Raw genomic sequence first — 19,197 nt, 5'->3', positions numbered from 1 at the left:
CGCATTGCATTGCATTTTTATTCCATGTTTTTGCGCAAAAGTTTTGTTTATGAAACTTCATATTAAATTCTAGATAAATTCGTCATTTTTATATTACTTTCATATATATATTGGTGTATATTATTTAATGTATAAAAGACATCACACATACACAAACAATGCTATCACTATTTAAATTAATTTATTGCCTAAATTATCGCAAATTTACGAAATCGGAAACTGTTCAAATCACATCTATATATCCATAATTTTAACAAAGTTATAAAAAATATCACTTAAACTTACAAATTCGTTTTTTATCCCATAAAATATGTAGTTTTTAAGCTCATTTGCTAATCATATTTAAATATATGTAAACCATTTCAATATTTTTATTATGCACATAGTTATTAACGGTGTAAATTTTTGGCCACATATTTTGTCAATATTTATCATTTCTCTTAAAAACATTTTTGCGACTCATAATTACATAATTTTATTAAAAAAAAAAAAAGTTGCTAACCAACTTCTTACCTTTTATTCACTTCATCATTCAACATTACCCACACACATACATCATCATAATATACGAGTAATTATGTTAGCTATAGTTTTATTGATAGTTTTTAACATTTTGTAATACATTAAAATACTATACAAAAAAAAAAAACAAAAAACAAAAAAAAAATTAAAAAAAAAAAACATAAATAAAATGCAACGTTTTAGTGCGTAAGCAAAGCAACTCAACTGGACTTTTAGTTTTCACTGGTATTATTTCAATTCAAGCTATAAATATAATTCTTTTGACCACCTTTCGCTATATTTGGCTTATAAAATTGTAATGAGTTCATAATTTTGAGTATGAGATCAATGAAGCTTTGTGCCTTTCCTGTATGCTCGCGTTTTATGCGCCTTATTGGCGGCAGCGCCAATTGCTGCTCAAATTCCAACTCCACCATTTTTGTTTGTTGTTGTTTTACGCCAGCTATTGCAGCGGTGATTGGCTGTAAATAGTAAGAAAAATTTAATAAAACTACTATAAGAAATATTTATATTATTAGCTTGTAATTGTACAGAATTTTAGGCATCTGAACGCCGAGCTGAAATTTTGAGGACTTTTGGGAAATTTACAAATTTCTGCACAGAAGTAAGTATTTGTTAAATTTTGATATTTTTATACTCGCGCGCAATAGTGCATGCGAATTATGACTTTGATCACATAACAGTCTTTTTACTCGGTAGATACGTTCCTTAGAAAAGCGTGCAAAAAAAAAATCGTGTAAAAAAAGAATACATGCGAAATATGGTAAATTTGGGGATATGTTCCACAACTTTAAAAAATGGCGTAAGATGAAAAAACTAAATATTTTCCCAAAAATCCGTACAAAAGAAGTAATGAAATCTATATTACATAAAACAAAAACAATTCATTTTTATTACAACAAAAATTAAAATTAGTGTACAGTGAAAATTCAATCCATAAGTACAAAGCATAACAATTTAAATTGAAATCTTTATAGATACAGGGTTTGATTGAAAAGTAATGAGCCTTCCCGCGCGGAGCGTCTGCCAAGCGATCAACCGAATCGGCTGGTGGGGGAAAATGATCGTTGGACCTTCCCCTTCCACTAGAAACCGGTCCCAGTTCGCTGGCAACAGCGGTGCAGTCAACATCGCTCCGCGCGTGAAAGCAGTTTTAAAAGTGTGTTAGGATTTTGCAGTGGCGAAAATGCAGCGATCGTTGGAGCAACGTTACTCGATTAAATTTTGCGTAAAGCTAAACAAAACGAGTACCGAAACCATTGGGCTACTCAAGGAGGCTTACGGGGACAAATCTCTGTCCAGTGCCCAGGTAAAACGGTGGCACAAGTCGTTGAAGGAAGGCCGGGAGGACGTCGAAGACGAACAGCGATCTGGAAGGCCTTCGACGATGCAAACAGACGAAGATGTGAACCGGCTTAGTGAATTTTTGAACATTGACCGTCGTGCTAGTCTGCGTGAGGTCAGTGAAGAGTTAAATTTAACTTATTACAATGTGGCACACGAGCCAGTCGCCACGACCCAAGAAGGCGCGCATGTCGAAATCTAAGTTCAAAACCATGCTGATCATCTTTTTCGACTCTCGAGGCATCGTCCATAAGGAGTTTGTACCTCCAGAAAGCACTGTAAAAGCGGCATTTTACAAAGAAGTGCTCCTTGCTGAAAAACCGCGTCGCCCGGGTTCGGCCCGACCTCGACAACAATTGGACCCTGCATCACGACAATGCGCCGGCGCACAGCGCCTTCCTCTGCACCTCTGCATTGGACAAGAGGGGGGGTTTCATTTTGGAAAATAGGATTTATTCAGGATAATCGGGAAGCGCCCTTCGTTTTTCAGCAAGAGAACGCCCGAATCCACGTAAGCAGGGAAACAAGGCCGTATTTGACCGATTGTTCCACAGAAACTATGGACTCACCGAGGTGTTCTCCTGATCTAAACCCAATAGAAAACATTTGGGGTATATTAGTCAGAAGAGTTTATGCCAACAATTGCCAATTTGACAACACCAACGAGCTTAAAGCGGCAATTAAGGCAGAATGGGCTTCTCTAGATGTAAATTTACTTAAAAAGTTAGCAGAATCGATGAAAAAAAGGTTTTTTTGTGTCGCTAAAGCAAATGGTGCTTACATAGAATACTAAAATATTCTAGACGCCAGAAAAAAAAATCGAAAAAGTATACTTTTGTTAAACGATCACTTTGTTTTATCATTCTTAAACGGCTAGAAATACCTTTTTGCTAAACATTTTCTTTATGTATTTAAAAAATTCTAAATTCTGTAATGAAACAGATAACTTTTGTTACTTTAATCGATATGTAAAAATTTTATTTTTCTCTGAAATCTATAAATTAAAATAATTTGAAAAATTAGGGGTGTCTTATGATTATGAAACGCACCTTATATGTGGGTCATAAATTCTGTACTCAAATACAGCAAAGAACTTAGGCATGACATTGGATGCCAAGCTCAGATGGAGCGAACACGTAAAGAAAACCAGAGGAGCTTGAATGTGAATATAGAAGAAATATTTATTTATTTTATTTTTTAAAGCTTAAATAACAATAGAATTGTTAAATAAACAAAAGGATAACGTAGCGCTAGCAACGGGGGCTTTCAGCTGGCTGGTGAAGAATTGCTGTTCATATACTTACGTCGTAGAAGATCAGAGTCCTTCAGAAATTTATAGATTTTGGAAACGTTGCAATCGGAAGGGTTAATTAGTAGCGATATACTGTGTATTGGCTTACTCGAAACAAGATAATTTTGTACAAACAATTACTATGTGGACTTATGGCGCTCAGATATGGGGTTGTTCCAGCCAAAGCAATGTTCAACTAATTCAAAGAAGATAGCCAATTCTCATAAAGCGAGACTGAATAAACACATAAACCCAAAGGCATTCATTCTTCCTGACGCAAATAAATGGGGAAGCAGGCTTAAGCGTAAAATGCTACAAGACCCGATCAATTAAAACAAAAAAAAAACCGCTATTTGAGCCCTTGATTTTGAAAGTGGTATAAGTCAAAAATTTTAAAAATCTACATAGTTATCAGCTATTTCATATCAATTCTTAATAAAATAAAATAATCTGAAGAGATTAGCAGAAATTAACTCGATAAAATGTGTTTATTTTTTGGTTGGTAAACAAAATACGGTTACTGGTTACTGTTTTTTTTTTTATAGTGGAATAAGTCAGTCTGTTCACAAAATTTGACGAAATAACTAGTAATTTTGTCATGTCTTCAGATAACGGTTCAGGTATGATCAAGTAATCCTATTAATGTAGAAACGTGCTATTTATAGTTAATTGTAGACATTATGCGGCGACGAAGTAAAAGTAATGCTCCTCAGAAATTGAAACGAATAAAACTAATACCGTCTTCAGATGGATCAGTTCATACATTAAAAGTGAATTCGGAACCTTTACAAATGGAAGAAGGCAACATGAAATCAAGAAAGAGGACACGAAATCAAAGTAATTGTGCGCAAAATATAAGAAAAATGAAGCGAATATGAAACAAAAGAGTCTAAGCAAGTGAGTGGTAAACTTTTCGAAAATAAAGATTACCTTTGTTCCAAAAAATGTATAAATCGAATCGGATATGAAGACAGGAAAGCTAATTTTGATTATTTTTGGAAATTAGCATGTTTCGAAAAACAGAATTTGTTTCTGTATGGTTTGGTTTGAAAACAATCAATAAAACAAAGACGACTCAGAAATTCCGAAGGATATATGAGAAAATGTAGTTTTAAGTTCCATCTAAGTGTACGGAATTCAGAAGTTTCTGTTTGCAAAACTTTTTTTTTTGATACTTTCAAAATATCTAACGGAAGATTAGGCGGTGTCTTAAATGCGAAAACACCTGGAACGGATGGTCGTGGCAAAATGGCTGGTTCATCTAGAAAAAAAGAGGAAGAAAAAATTTCAGTGGTATGAGAACATACTCTGAGCTTTCCAGCATGTGAGCCATTACACGAGATCACATCATACTTCAGGTCGAAAGTATCAAAGTGCTGATTTAGATATTCGAAAAATGAATGAACTGTAGGTGAAAAATATACATATGTGATGAAAATAATACATCACGTGTGAAGGAGTGGACTTATAGGAAAATATTCAATACGGAGTTCAACTTAAATTTTCATTTTCCTCGTGAAGACACGTGCTAAAGTGTGATTCGCTAAAACTAAAAATTGAAGCATCTAGTAATGAAGACGAGAAGTTGCATCTTATGGAAATTCATGATTCATAATTACTAATAAAAATGTTTCCTTGATGTTATCTATACTAATATTATAAAGAGGAAAACTTTGTTTGTTTGTTTGTTTGTAACGAATAGGTTCAAAAACTACTGGACCGATTTTAAAAATTCTTTCACCATTCGAAAACTACATTATCCAAGAGTAACATGGATTACATTTTATTCTGGAAAAAATAGGGTTCCGTAAGATATTTGGATTTTTCGGACACAAACTGAAAAAAATCCTTTATATAAAATAAAGTCAACTTTTTGTGTGTGTTCGCTAACCGGCCGTGTCTGAACCGAATTAAACCAAACTTACACACAATGTTAAGAAGGTATTGAAGATGGTTTCCGTATAGTTTGGATACCTATTGGTGGATAGGGCTCGAGATATAGGTCAAAACGTGGACCCGGGTAACCTTCGGATGTGTATGTACAATATGGGTATCACATGGAAGCTGTTGGTGAATGCTTTAGTTCAGAGTATTTTTCATGCCGCTCCGTGACTAGGGTCTCGAGATAGAGACCAAAACGTCGACCCTAGAATGTGTTTGTACAATATGGATATCAAATTGAAGCTGTTGGTGAATGCTTTAGTACAGAGTATTTTTCATGCCGCTCCGTGACTAGGGTCTCGAGATATAGGTCAAAACGTGGACCCGGGTAACCTTTGGTTGTGTATGTACAATATGGGTATCAAATGAAAGCTGTTGATAAGTGCTTTAATACGGGGTAATTTTCATAGCTATTGATGACTAGGGTCTGGAAATATATGCCAAAACGTGGACCCGCCGTGTCTTTGCACCGAATTAAACCAAACTTACACACATTGTTAAGGAGGTATTGAAGATGGTTTCCGTATAGTTTGGATCCCTATTGGTGGATAGGGCTCGAGATATAGGTCAAAACGTGGACCCGGGTAACCTTCGGATGTGTATGTTCAATATGGGTATCAAATGGAAGCTGTTGGTGAATGCTTTATTTCAGAGTATTTCCATCCGCTCCGTGACTAGGGTCTCGAGATAGAGACCAAAACGTGGACCCTAGAATGTGTTTGTACAATATGGATATCAAATTGAAGCTGTTGGTGAATGATTTAGTACAGAATATTTTTCATGCCGCTCCGTGACTGGGGTCTCGAGATATAGGTCAAAACGTGGACCCGGGTAACCTTCGGAAGTGTATGTACAATATGGGTATCAAATGGAAGCTGTTGGTGAATGCTTTAGTTCAGAGTATTTCCATCCGCTCCGTGACTAGGGTCTCGAGATAGAGACCAAAACGTGGTCCCTAGAATGTGTTTGTACAATATGGATATCAAATGAAAGCTGTTGATAAGTGCTTTAATACGGAGTAATTTTCATACCTATTGATGACTAGGGTCTCGAAATATGTGCCAAAACGTGGACCCGCCGTGTCTTTGCACCGAATTAAACCAAACTTATGCACATTGTTAAGTAAGTATTGAAAATGGGTTTCGTAAAGTTTGGTTGTAATTCGGAGCAGTGGCAACGGGTACAGCGTTCTTTTGAGCCAGCCATAATGTCGTTTACTTTTTTAACGCTTGGGGCGGAACTGAACTGTCAAATTGACAGTGTGAGTTACAATGTGTCAATATTTCTTTCTGATTTGGATGCCATAAGGAAAAAACGTAAGTGCAACATGTAAAAATTGTTTGTGAATTTTTTTGGAGTGGATTTTAGAACAGTGAATAATTTCTTACGAAATTTGAGAATTTAATGTGAAATCCGAATGAAATTATGTGTTCGTGGAAAAAACAATTTTTTTCGTTTTTTTTTTTTTTAAATATAAATGGATAATGGTTAAAAAAGCTCCAATCCTTAATAAAACATATAAATTGAAACGAAAAATTCATGGATGATCAGGAAAAAAGACGATTGTTTATTCATGTGCGTTGATTTGAAATTTAAAAACAATCTTCTTTTTTCCTGATTTTCAATTTATATTTTATATTTAGTCAAAAACAAATAGAAAAACAAAAAATATTGTTTATGCCAAAGCGCTTGAATAAAGAATAAAGAAATAAATAATATGAAAACCATATATTTTCTGTTCTAAACCATATCTATTCTATTTTAGTGTGCCCAGCGAAGGGGGCCGGGTTTGCTAGTAAGTCATTTATAAAGTCGTGCAGTTAATTTTGAAAGTGGTATAAGTCATTTCAACCTTTCAGAACCACATTTCCTTTTGAAAATGGTTATAAATTTCACAATCAAAATAAATATTATACTTGTTTGTTGGCACTACTTTACTGTCGAAAAATCATATTCCATAATACAAAAATATTTTTTAATCCTTTACAATGGAAAACTCTAAATATCTAGAAACAAGGAAAATAGGTATGACTTGTACCACTTTCAAAATCAAGGGCTCATTTATTTCTATAGTATTTACGAGTAAGTAGAGTATCCCAATACTAATTTGTTTTATACGAGCTTACTACAAATTGCTCATTAGTTTTATATATTGGGTTGGCAACTAAGTAATTGCGGATTTCATTCATAGATGGCTTCAGTTAAATTTTTAGGTTTGCAGGCGCAGTACAAATGTAAAACACTTTTTGTTATTTGATAGGTGGCAATTCAGCTGTCAATCAGTAAAAAAAAGTTTTTTGATCCGTTGCGTAGTTTTCGTTTGGCGCTCGTTGAAAAATGGAACATTTTCGTCATATTTTGCCTTTTTATTTCCGCAAAGGGAAAACCGTATCGCAAGGCCATAAAAAGTTATGTGCTGTTTATGGTGATGAAGCCTTAAAAGAACGGCAGTGCCAAATTGGTTTGCCAGATTTCGTTCTGGTAATTTTTCACTCAAAGATGAAAAACCCTCTGGTCGTCCAGTTGAAGTTGGACCGTCGATTCGGACCGTCACAGTACAACACGTGAGATTGCAGAGAAGCATTGGAAATCATTTAAAACAACTTGGCTATGTTCGAAAACTTGATACATGGGTTCCTCACCAAGTGAAAGAAACGAATTTTACGCAACGCATTAACAGGTGCGATTTGCTAAAGAAACGTAATGAAAATGATCCATTTTTAAACCGTATGGTAACTGGAAAGATCGCGGAAAAGATCGTGGAGCAGGCCAGGTGAACCAACTCAAACAACATTAAGAGCTGATATTCATCAAAAGACGGTCTTGTTATCAGTTTGGTGGGATTACAAAGGAGTTGTCTACTTTGAACTCTTACCACCCAACCAAACGGTCAATTTATTCCCACGACAGTCGGAACGACCCGGATTTATATCCGACCAAGAGCTGTCACTTCAGCAGCATTCCCCATATATGTATGGGGAGTGTTTTTGCTGCTACAACAACAATAACAACAATCAATTCTGATGTTTACATTGAACAACTAATGAAATTAAACAATGCAGTTGAAGCAAAAGCGGCCCAAATTGATAAATCGAAAAAGTATTGTATTCCATCAAGACAATGCAAAGCCTCACACATCTTTGGCCGCTCGGCAAAAATTATTGGAGCTTGGTTGAGATGTTTTGCCACATGCACCATACAGTCCTGACCTTGCACTATCTGATTAGCTTTTGTTTCGATCTTCACAAAACTTCTTAAATGGTAAAGATTTCAATAATGATGATGATGTCAAATCGTACCTGATTCAGTTAATTACTAATAAAAACCAGTAGTTTTATGATCGTAGGATTATGATGCTGCCTGAAAGATGGCAAAAGGTCATTGATCAAACTGGGCAATACATTACCAAATAAAGTTATTTAGTTCCAAAAAAAAATTGTTTTTGATTTTCTAAAAAAAAACCACAATTACTTAGTGGCCAACCCAATATTTTTAAATAGTCACAATGAAAATTTAATTTAAAAAAATGTAGTGGCATTAAAATCTATCTGGTGTGCATAATTCTTACATAGACGTAAAATTCTATCAATCGATTCAAGCTCAAAAACTGTATAATTCACAATTAAACCTATAATTTGATGCAGGGTCCGGCACTTGAAGTGTAACCAATTTCAGACCGCTCGCGCAGCTGATGCACGAATATCAGCTGTCTGTTAGTTGGCTAAACGACAGTTCAGAGCGCGCGGAAGCATTTTGCCGAGAGTAAACGCCAAAAAAGAAATTCAGGTCTTCAAACTTTAAACGCGTTTTTCTCAAAATGGCTTTTTCAAAGTCGGTGACCAACATTACTCGAAAACGGCTGAACTGATTACTCTCAAATTTTAACACGAGCTTCTTAAATATATTCTTCTTCTTCTTAATTGGCGCGATAACCGCTTACGCGATTTTGGCCGAGATTAACAAAGCGCGCCAGTCGTTTCTTTCTCGTGCTAACCGGCGCCAATTGGACACACCAAGTGAAGCCAAGTCCTTCTCCACCTGATCTTTCCAACGCAGAGGAGGCCTTCCTCTTCCTCTGCTACCACCAGCTGGTACCGCATCGAATACTTTCAAAGTCGGAGCGTTTGTATCCATTCGGACGACATGACCCAGCCAACGAAGCCGCTGGATCTTTATTCGCTGCGCTATGCCTATGTCGTCGTAAAGCTCATATAGCTCATCGTTCCATCGTCTGCGATATTCGCCGTTGCCAACGTGCAAAGGTCCAAAAATCTTACGCAGAATCTTTCTCTCGAACACTCCAAGCGTCGCTTCATCGGATGTTGTCATCGTCCAAGCTTCTGCGCCATACGTTAGGACGCGCATGATGAGAGTCTTGTAGAGTGTTAATTTTGTTCGTCGAGAGAGGACTTTACTGCTCAATTGCCTACTTAGTCCAAAGTAGCACTTGTTGGCAAGAGAGATTCTACGTTGGATTTCAAGGCTGACATTGTTATCGGTGTTAATGCTGGTTCCTAAATAAACGAAGTCTTTTACAACCTCAAAATTATAACTGTCAACAGTGACGTGGGTGCCGATACGCGAGTGCGCCGACTGTTTGTTTGAAGACAGGGGGTACTTCGTTTTGTCCTCGTTCACCACCAAACCCATTCGCTTTGCCTCTTTATCCAGTTTGGAGAAGGCAGAACTAACAGCGCGGTTGTTAAGGCCGATGATGTCAATATCATCGGCATACGCCAGCAATTGTACGCTCTTATAAAAAATTGTGCCTGAGCGATTAAGTTCTGCGGCTCGTACGATGCTCTCCAACATCAGGTTAAAGAAGTCACACGACAGCGAGTCACCCTGTCTGAAACCTCGTTTGGTATCAAACGGCTCGGAGAGGTCCTTCCCAATTCTGACGGCGCTGCTGGTGTTGAGCAACGTCATCTTACATAGCCGTATTAGTTTTGCGGGGATACCAAATTCAGACATAGCGGCATACAGGTAACTCCTTTCCGTACTGTCGAATGCAGCTTTGAAGTCGACGAAAAGATGGTGTGTGTCGATTCTCCTTTCATGGGTCTTTTCCAAGATTTGGCGTATTGTGAATAGTTGGTCGATGGTAGACTTTCCAGGTCTGAAGCCACACTGATAAGGTCCAATCAGTTGGTTGACGGTGGGCTTCAGCCTTTCACACAATACGCTCGCTAGAACCTTATAGGCGATATTTAGAAGACTAATCCCACGGTAATTGGCACAGATTGCAGGATCACCCTTCTTATGGATTGGGCAGAGCACACTTAAATTCCAATCGGCAGGCATGCTTTCATCCGACCATATTCTGCATAGGAGCTGATGCATGCACCTTACCAGCTCCTCGCCGCCATGTTTGAATAGCTCAGCCGGCAGTCCGTCGGCGCCCGCGACTTTGTTGTTCTTTAGCCGTGATATTGCTATTCTCACCTCGTCATGGTCGGGTAACGGAACGACAACTCCGTCGTCAACGATTGGGGTATCGGGATCTTCACATTCTCTATGACATGCGCAGTTAGTTAGTAATTAATCGACGAGTTTTTATTACCGGTTTTTTTTGTAAACAATTTAAGGCCGAAATTTTGCTCAAAAATGGTTTTTCTTGGTTTTTTTTTTTAGAAACCGCCATTTTGTATATTAAAAAAAAAATATTTTGCATATTCCTTCGATTAATTACTAGATTTAACTTTACGTAAACGAAATCTGTTTGGTTTTTTAAATTCAGAGGATCCAGTTCAGAGATATAGTGGTCACCGCAAAACGTCTTTTTTGAGAGGAGCTCCCGGAGATCAGCTGTAACCCCTTTCCAAATAAAAATTTTTACTAATACTAAGTCTTAAAATACAGTTAAAAGATAACATAATAGGTGTACGAATTTTTAGATCAATAAATTGAAAAGTTTCCTCAGAAAAATTTCTGGAAAATTCGCCTTTTTCGGCCTTCTAACTGTATATAACCCCTTAATAGATCCGCCTTGAGTTGTGTATTTAGTTTTCCTCAAGGGAAATAAACTTTTTTACTGATTTCTGAAAAATGACAAGGGGCTAATGCAGAGACGGGTTGTTACGCCTTACTATCTATCAGTATTTTAACTAAATTTAAGAAAAATTAATTTCAGCGCTTGGAAACCTGATAACTTCTTTCAGTTGTATTTAAACTGGAATTCATAAAAAAAGGAAAAAAATGTGTGAAATTAATTTGTGTGCAATCAATTTGAATTTCCATTATTTTAATTCAATTTAAATCGGATAGCTCTAAATTGGTCACCCTTTAACATTTGATAATTGAATAATGCGCTTTTCTCTTCCCGGAGCGACTTACAAAAATATTTAAAGTAAAACAAACCAAAATTAAAAGAATAAACTTTTACGCTAGCGATCGGAAAAATGAAAAAGAAATATGCTAAATATTTAGTTTGTCATCGTTTGCTATTCACATCAACCAGCACCTTGAAAATTGCATTCAGCACAATTAAGCCGAGAATTGCAACAACTGCAATATGCTTCATTGTTTCCGCCAACAAAACACGCTTATTGCCACAGAATGACACAAACTTAAGTGTGACTCTGTTTTGTTGGTAACTGCTCGGTCGTCTTTATTTTCTGCACTTTTTTGAACTTCGTGGTGACTTTGAACTTGTAATACTTTTTATAAACGCCAATGTCTTTACTTTTTTTTAAATTTTTTTTCGAAAACAACTATTTTTACGAGTATTATGAATTTTTCCGCACGCTTATAGTTCTACAACTTGACTGAATGCATTTCGTAATTGTTTGTGTTGGCATTTTTATAATTTTCTGTGTCAAATGCATTCACATTTTTTTCGTTATTTTGGATTTGACCCAGATTTTTGAGGGTTTACTGGAATACATTGTTGTTGCCCGGCCCTCGCTCTTGCCTCATGCAGCTAGATATGTATATATGTATGCATATTAGGCCGGGTCGATTTGGGGGGAGGCAAAAAAATCGTCCATTGCTCTGTGAAAATCATATTCTAGGGATCAAAATAAGAAACTTTGCCGAAGGAACCATACCTCTAAAACGAATTCTGATGTCCCCCAATTTGGGTCGAACTTTTAGTGTCTTTTGTGGGGAGGCAAAAAAATCGCCCATTGCTCTGTGAAATTTATACTCCAGGGATCAAAATAAGAAACTTTGCCGAAGGAACCATACCTGTAAAATGAATTCTGATGTCCCCCAATTTGGGTCGAACTTTTTAGTTTCTTTTCTCATGTAAAGGCCAAAAATGGTGATATTTTGAAATGATTGTATGGGGAAACCCCCAGGGGAGTTCCAGGGGCTGTGCCACTGGCATGGGTGGATCGGCCGTCCAGAGTTAGTGGGGGTCGGTCATACATTTGGACACGATTGGAGCACTCTAAATGGGTCAAAGTGGGATTTGTCGTTCGACCCAAATTGGGGGACATCAGAATTCGTTTTAGAGGTATGGTTCCTTCGGCAAAGTTTCTTATTTTGATCTCTAGAATACGATTTTCACAGAGCAATGAGCGATTTTTAAATCGACCCGCCCTAATGCATATGTATGTATATGTAGAAGTATGAGCGAGGAAGCTTAGGAGTTGCCTGTTGCGTGTAGTTTTACTTTAATGGGAGGTGTTTTTAGCGTTCAATGTAAATGCATACCTATGCCGTAGATGATAGCATTAACTTTAGCTGTTGGTTGCCATGCTGTCCTATTGGGAGATACACAATGACTCCACTCAGTAAGTCTTTACACCCGGCGCATTTTGATTCACTAGGGCATTATAAATTTATTTATGGCGTATACTCTTATGAAAGCCATTACTAAAGATTATTTCATGGTAAAATGTCAGGTTGGACTTTCATTCGAAATTCAGCTCATCCACTGAACGAGGCAAACGATGGTGCTGTAGCTTCAGTCACCAAAAACCTTCCACATTATACCAAGACGGACAGAGTTCGACTTGTTCAGATGCGTGTCTAATAGACAAATTTATGTTTTAGGCCACACTCATTTTTATAGAGGTGTTACTTCGTCAGTGCAAATATATTAATTTAAAAAGCGCGCTTGCATACATGTCTAAATTTTATTAGATGGAATGTTGGTAAAACTGTCCTCTATAGTGTCTTAAGATTTGTGTTTTGAACGGGATTTCGCGTGCCGATTCCTTGAAAATGTTGTAGAAAGCCTATGGCGAGTGTGCTTTATAAAAAAACACGGGTCTACGAGTGGTATAAGGCTTTTGCAGAGGGCCGGGAAGTCGTGGAAGATTTGCCTCGATCTGGTCGCCCATAAACGTCTTCAACGGATGGAAACGTCGACAAAGTCAAGGAAATGGTGCTGGAAAACCTTAGCGTGTCTCACATGAGACGCGTGGCTGCTCGACTCGTTCCAAGAGAGTTGAATTTCTTTCAAAAAATTCATCGGAAGAAGGTTGCTGAAGGCATGCTTGAGCAAGTGAATTCGGACCCAATGTTTATCCAGCGCATTATAATAGGTGATGAGACGTGGGTATATGAGTTTGACGTGCAAACCAGTCAACAGTGGCATGCAAGGTAAGCCGAAACCTAAAAAGCTACGTCAAAGTCGGTCAAAAGTGAAAGTTATCCTACTCGTTTTCTTTGATTATCATGGTGTTGTGCACTCGGAATTCATTTCAAATGGTTATACGGTAAATTCAGAATATTGTTCGGAAGTTATGCGTCGTTTGAGAGAGAATGTGCGTAAGAAACGGCCCAATTTGTAGAAAGAAAACTCATGGATCTTGCACCATGACAACGCACCGTGTCACAAGGCTCATATTGTGAACAAACTCGACAAATATCATCGCATAAATTCCGTATTCACCGTATTTAGCTCCCCGTGACTTTTTCCTTTTCCCAAAACTTAAATTCCCACTCCTTGGACGTCGCTTTGAGTTGATAGAGGCCATTAAGGAAAATTCGGTGAAGGAGCTGAAGAAGATCTCTGCAAACGGTTTGAAAAGATGCTTTGATGTCTGGAAAAATCATTGGCATATGTGTATTGCTTTGAATGGACCCTATTTTGAAGGCGACAAAATAAATTTTAATGATTAAACAATTATTTTGCATTTTATTGAACAATTCCCGGTATTTTTTGACAGAATGTAGTATGAGCTTTCGAATGCATATCTATCGATAAGTACCCGTGTTAGAAATGAACACACCGTTTACACAAAACATTTTTTTTTTTTTTCAACATAGTCCCCTTTTAGAAAGATACACTTCTCCCAACGCCCCGGACATTTTTTAATCCCTCAAAAATAGGATTTGTCGAACTCAGCGATAACTTCCTCGTTTCAACCAAATTTTTTCCCGCGAGCCATTTCTTCATGTTAGGGAACACGAAGAAGTCGCAGAGAGCCAGATCGAGTGAATACGGGGAGTGCGGTAGTAATTCATAACGAAATTCAATACTGGATGCTGGTGCTTCTTTTGCGCCAAATGCGGCCGTGTCTCCTTCGATTTTTTATAAAAAAGGTCCAATAACTCACTGTAGTATTGATCAGTAACCATTCTTCCTTTTTTTTTTTAAATCGTTTCTTAAAAAATCGGTGCCATGGACCTTTCCGGCCGATGTCTTCGCCTTCTTTGGAGCAGATTCACCGTAAGAAATCCATTGTTTTGATTGTTGCTTAGTTTCTGGTGTGTAAAAATTCCTTCGGATCTCGCTTAAATTGCTACAAACACTGCTTCGAAGTTAACAGCCGCATCCGCTTGTTGTTGATTGTGAGCAATCGCGGCACCCATCGGGCCGATAATTTTTTCATTGTCAAGCTTACAGCGCCATGTGCACTGGACAAAATGGAATGAAATTGGCTTTAATATGGTTTAAAGTTGTTTATACCCCCAAGAACGGCGTAGAAATCATCAACCATAAATTATTATATTCTGGGCACTCTTATCTACCAAATGATACAGATTTTGGAAGTATCGAGAGTACCTCCAATAAGTAAAAAAGATTTATTGTTTGTCCCTACAAACAATGCCGAAAATATATAAAAGAATGTTTTTGTTTCTTAGAAGATGCAGTTCTAAGAAAGCGAAAAAACATCAATGGCGAAGAAGTATTTAAATTGATTGAAGATATGTTGGATAAGGGTTTTAAAAAGCAAACCATTTACAATGTTTTATAAAACTTCATTTAGTGAGAATGAGGATTTCAAATCACTAAATTTATTACTCTCACGGGGTAGGCCACAGATCTTTGGAAATATATAACACGTTTATATAATCATTCCAGACACATCACATTCGAAAAATGTACAGACATGATTGATTTATTACCATATATCCCTCCAATACAGACAATATATCATGACTACAATATTTTCGAAAACTTGATCGTAATGAAAAAAGTTAAAATGACCTTATAACTTAATCGCCTTCGTGATGCCTAAAAGTGTGAAAAGTCTCTTTCATGTTATAACTACTGCTTCTATAATACTACCAGACAACTCAGAACAGTTAAAGGCAACGTAAAATTGAATTCATTTAAAACGATCGCATTAGATTGCTGAATTTTCAGTGATATTTTAGAAAACCCTTAGTCCCGACATCTTTCAACCAAACTCACAAATAGTAGGAATATTAAAGGGTACCCTTAGTTTAGTCAACTTAGGGGCGTAAGACAATGCCTAGGGACGTGGAGCTCGAATTGGTCATGAGTAGCTGTGATGAGATAGATGATGAATTAGCACTCAGGCAAAGATGATGGATTACAAGGTTTGGCCATTCGAAGCAAAATTGTGATTCAGCAGCAGAATTCTGTCGGTTCATTTCACACGTATTCACACACCCATCCAATGAGTCGATGTTCAGACAGTGTCAAAGTAACTTGAACGATGGTTGCGTTGATTTTGTTCATATATCACCAACACAATTTCAGTTTTTTTCGTAAACAGACCGCTGTCATGACCCCGGTTGTGTCAGCAATACAGCTGATTGCTCCAAAATTACTGAGAGTCGGTAAACGTTCTGATGTTGGATACACCTCTATATTCTGCACATCGTATTACTCAGGTGGAAATATTCTTGAGAATACTGTATTGAGAACTTATACGAGAGGGTAACAAAGGCTTCAGACCGGATTGAGAGAATATGAGAATTAGGATATGACAATATTTCAAAATGTATATTTGAAGGTGATTAAGTGCTGCTGATAACTTCTACCTAACCTAACCAGTCAAATTATATGAGCTAGAAATATTCAGTTTTTTATAAAGAAGTTTTATTGACACTCTTTGGTGTAGTATAAAAAAGTTTTAGGTTCATAACCTTTCAATCTGTAGTTAGATTGATTTCCCAATGGCTTAGTTTTTTACCCTAAGCCAGAGGTAAATTATTTCAGAGCAAAATTTCTATCAAATAGAAATCTTAGTATTGTGAAGCTGATGGAGCATAGCCACCCTGAGCGGAGCCACCACCGCTGTATCCACCTTGCTCACCACCACCAGCGGCGTAACTGCTTGGATTGCTTTCATATCCGTTTTTCGATGAAGTAGCAATATTAGCCAAAGCAGACAATCCAGATCCCTGCAATAGCTGGTATCCAGCGGCTTCAGCTTCGGCGTTCGCGTTATTTGCAGCACCACTGGCACCAGCTGCGCCACCGTAACCGCTATTATAAGCAGCTTGTTGCTTCTCGTTAACGAAATATTTTTCTGCTGGTGGTTTGACAACGTTCACATAGACAGGCTCCACCTTAACTGGACGTGGGTGATGCTTAACGTAGACCTTGCGCAACACTACTGCTGGAGGTTTGTGCAAGACAACTGGTGCAGGTTTCACAACTAGTGGGGGATGATTGACCAAGACTTTAGTAGGTGGTCGTTTCACGATAATAGCGGCAGGGCGATGGATAAGTATTTCACCCTTGTTTTGTGGATACGTAATAGATGAGCTGACACTGGCACGTTGTCCTAAGGAGTAAGGGATGTTTTGGGAAGGATGGACTTTACCGCAGGGAGATGGTACACCATTCCCATCACCTTCAATAGCACCAGATCCGCCGATGCCTTGGATGATGCCACTGAGCGTATCACCATTGCTGCCACTGCCGCCACTGCCGCCAATGGCGCCAATGCCGCCACTACCGCTTATGCCACCACTGCCGCCACTGCCGCCACCGCCGCCACCACCACCATAACCACCAGATAGTCCTTGTGATCCATACGAAGCATAGGCTGTGGTGCTGCACGCCTGTATTTGGAGAAAAAAGAATGGGAGAAAATGTTAGCAAGTTGACATAAATTGATTCGATTTCGAAAATCTTCGTGTGGTGTGCGTAATTGGGTGCGGTACGTACAATCAATGCGATGGACCACACGTAAAGCAGGTGTTGAAAGCGGTTCATTATGTCGCTAGTCGTGTACTGGGGGATGATGTTGCTATGGATTGCGGAACTTGTTCACGCCTTGCGTTGAATATCTCTTGTTTTGATATGTTTTTGTGTTCTCAAGGCAAGAGCACCGTTAGCTGACTGTGGCCAATTGGTCAGCATGATTTGTTTAAATATGCTTTGGTGACATTAAAGCGTATTGCACATTCAATTACGTGACATTTGTGCGGCAGTTCAGCGCGCCAACCGACGCTGTGTAGTCTTTTCAAAATTATTGTCGCGATTTTCTGTTGTTGATATTCATTCGACATGCTTATCGCAGCGATATCACTCGGTATTGATATTCTAGCACATTAGCTGATTGGCTCACTTCAGCCGGCAGCTCTCGCAAACCTGGCTCCCACCTTGGCGGATATGAGATTATGGAGGAAATATTCATTTCCGTGTAATTAATACGATAATTTCTTATTTCAGGATACAAGTCGCTAAATAAAGATATTTGTAACAGATTACTCACATGTCAGACATGTGATAGGGATTTCATAGATACTATGTAGATGAAATACATATACATACATGCTATACATAAGATAATACGTACGTATGGAAAATTTCCTAGGGGCAAATTCATTCCTTCCACGCAAGAGTGGTCCACCAGTGAAATCGGACCTATTGTTGTATACTTTTCCGATACTTACTGCCTCGCTGCATTCTTTTCTGATATTTTCGTACTCTAAAATCTCTTCATACACAACTAAATAGACTCAAAACACATAATTTACCCAGAATCAGGAACGAAGCTCATGTATGCAGAGAAAAAAAAAGATCGAATGTAATTCATTGCAATATTCTTATTCGATTATTACTTGCTCCAAGCACAAGTTACGATTTTAGTGCATATTCAGTAAAAAAATAAACAATCTGGTGTCATCTTTTGCAAACTATATAAGAATGAACTGGTCACGTGATCAAGGGAAAGAGGCATTAGATGAGTAGGTTTAAGAGGGCAAGTAGTGGATGTCATTTGGGATTCCCCTATGTATCATAGGAATAAATAGTTTGGGCTGCTACAATATTTAGCATGTAAATGTGTTCAGTGTAACGCCGTTTTCACGTTAGGTTAGGTTATACTGGGTGACCGAAGCTTCGCAGAGACCATTTTGGTCCATAGGGATACCAGATCAGAGTCCTTTTTTTTAGCGAAAATATGCATCACTCAAAATGCGCGTTGGTTAGAGTGGTGATTCATCCAGCATCCAACTAGCGCTTCCGCACCATTTTGTTGCCACATCCTCGTTACCAACTTGTTTACCAGCATGACTATATCCAGTCTGTGAACCTTATTAGGATGTTGATATTTAAGCCAGACAGTTGTTCGAGACTCTCGAACAGCGGTTTCCCAGGGTTAACATTCTGTCCCAAATTGCGCGCACTGCTCGTGAATTTTAGGAGTCGCTCAAGCTCCAGTTGAGACATAGATTCTAGTCTTTCACAACTGAGAGCACCCAGCTAGCATTGTCTAGTTTTCGAGAGGGCTGGAAGGTAGCATAGAAGATTCTCCAGTGTTTCACCTACGATGTACAGAATGAAGATGTAGCCAACACCCGATCGTTATAACCAAATCTCAGCGATTTTGATGGAATCAGCTGATTTGCTAACGTAAATGGGATAATGACAGCGCTTCGTTTACGAAAAAACTAAGATTATGTTGGTGATACACGAACAAAATCTCTTCTTCTTA

At 38.0% G+C, this 19,197-nt stretch overlaps 1 protein-coding gene across 1 annotated transcript; it reads right to left on the bottom strand.

The window, feature by feature from the left end:
• Window positions 1–16,324: 16,324 nt before the first annotated feature.
• LOC129239264 (chorion protein S38) lies at window positions 16,325–17,616 on the bottom strand. The gene is made up of 2 exons (XM_054874632.1): window positions 17,424–17,616; window positions 16,325–17,317 (listed from the first exon to the last, which is right to left on the bottom strand). The coding sequence occupies exons 1-2, from the start codon at window positions 17,469–17,471 to the stop codon at window positions 16,493–16,495; spliced, it is 873 nt and encodes a 290-aa protein (XP_054730607.1). The 5' UTR covers window positions 17,472–17,616; the 3' UTR covers window positions 16,325–16,492.
• Window positions 17,617–19,197: the final 1,581 nt, after the last annotated feature.

The sequence above is a fragment of the Anastrepha obliqua genome, chromosome 2 (genome assembly GCF_027943255.1).
Source record: "Anastrepha obliqua isolate idAnaObli1 chromosome 2, idAnaObli1_1.0, whole genome shotgun sequence".
In the NCBI taxonomy this organism is placed as follows: Eukaryota; Metazoa; Arthropoda; class Insecta; order Diptera; family Tephritidae; genus Anastrepha; species Anastrepha obliqua.
This window is presented reverse-complemented; position numbering and strand designations above follow the sequence as displayed.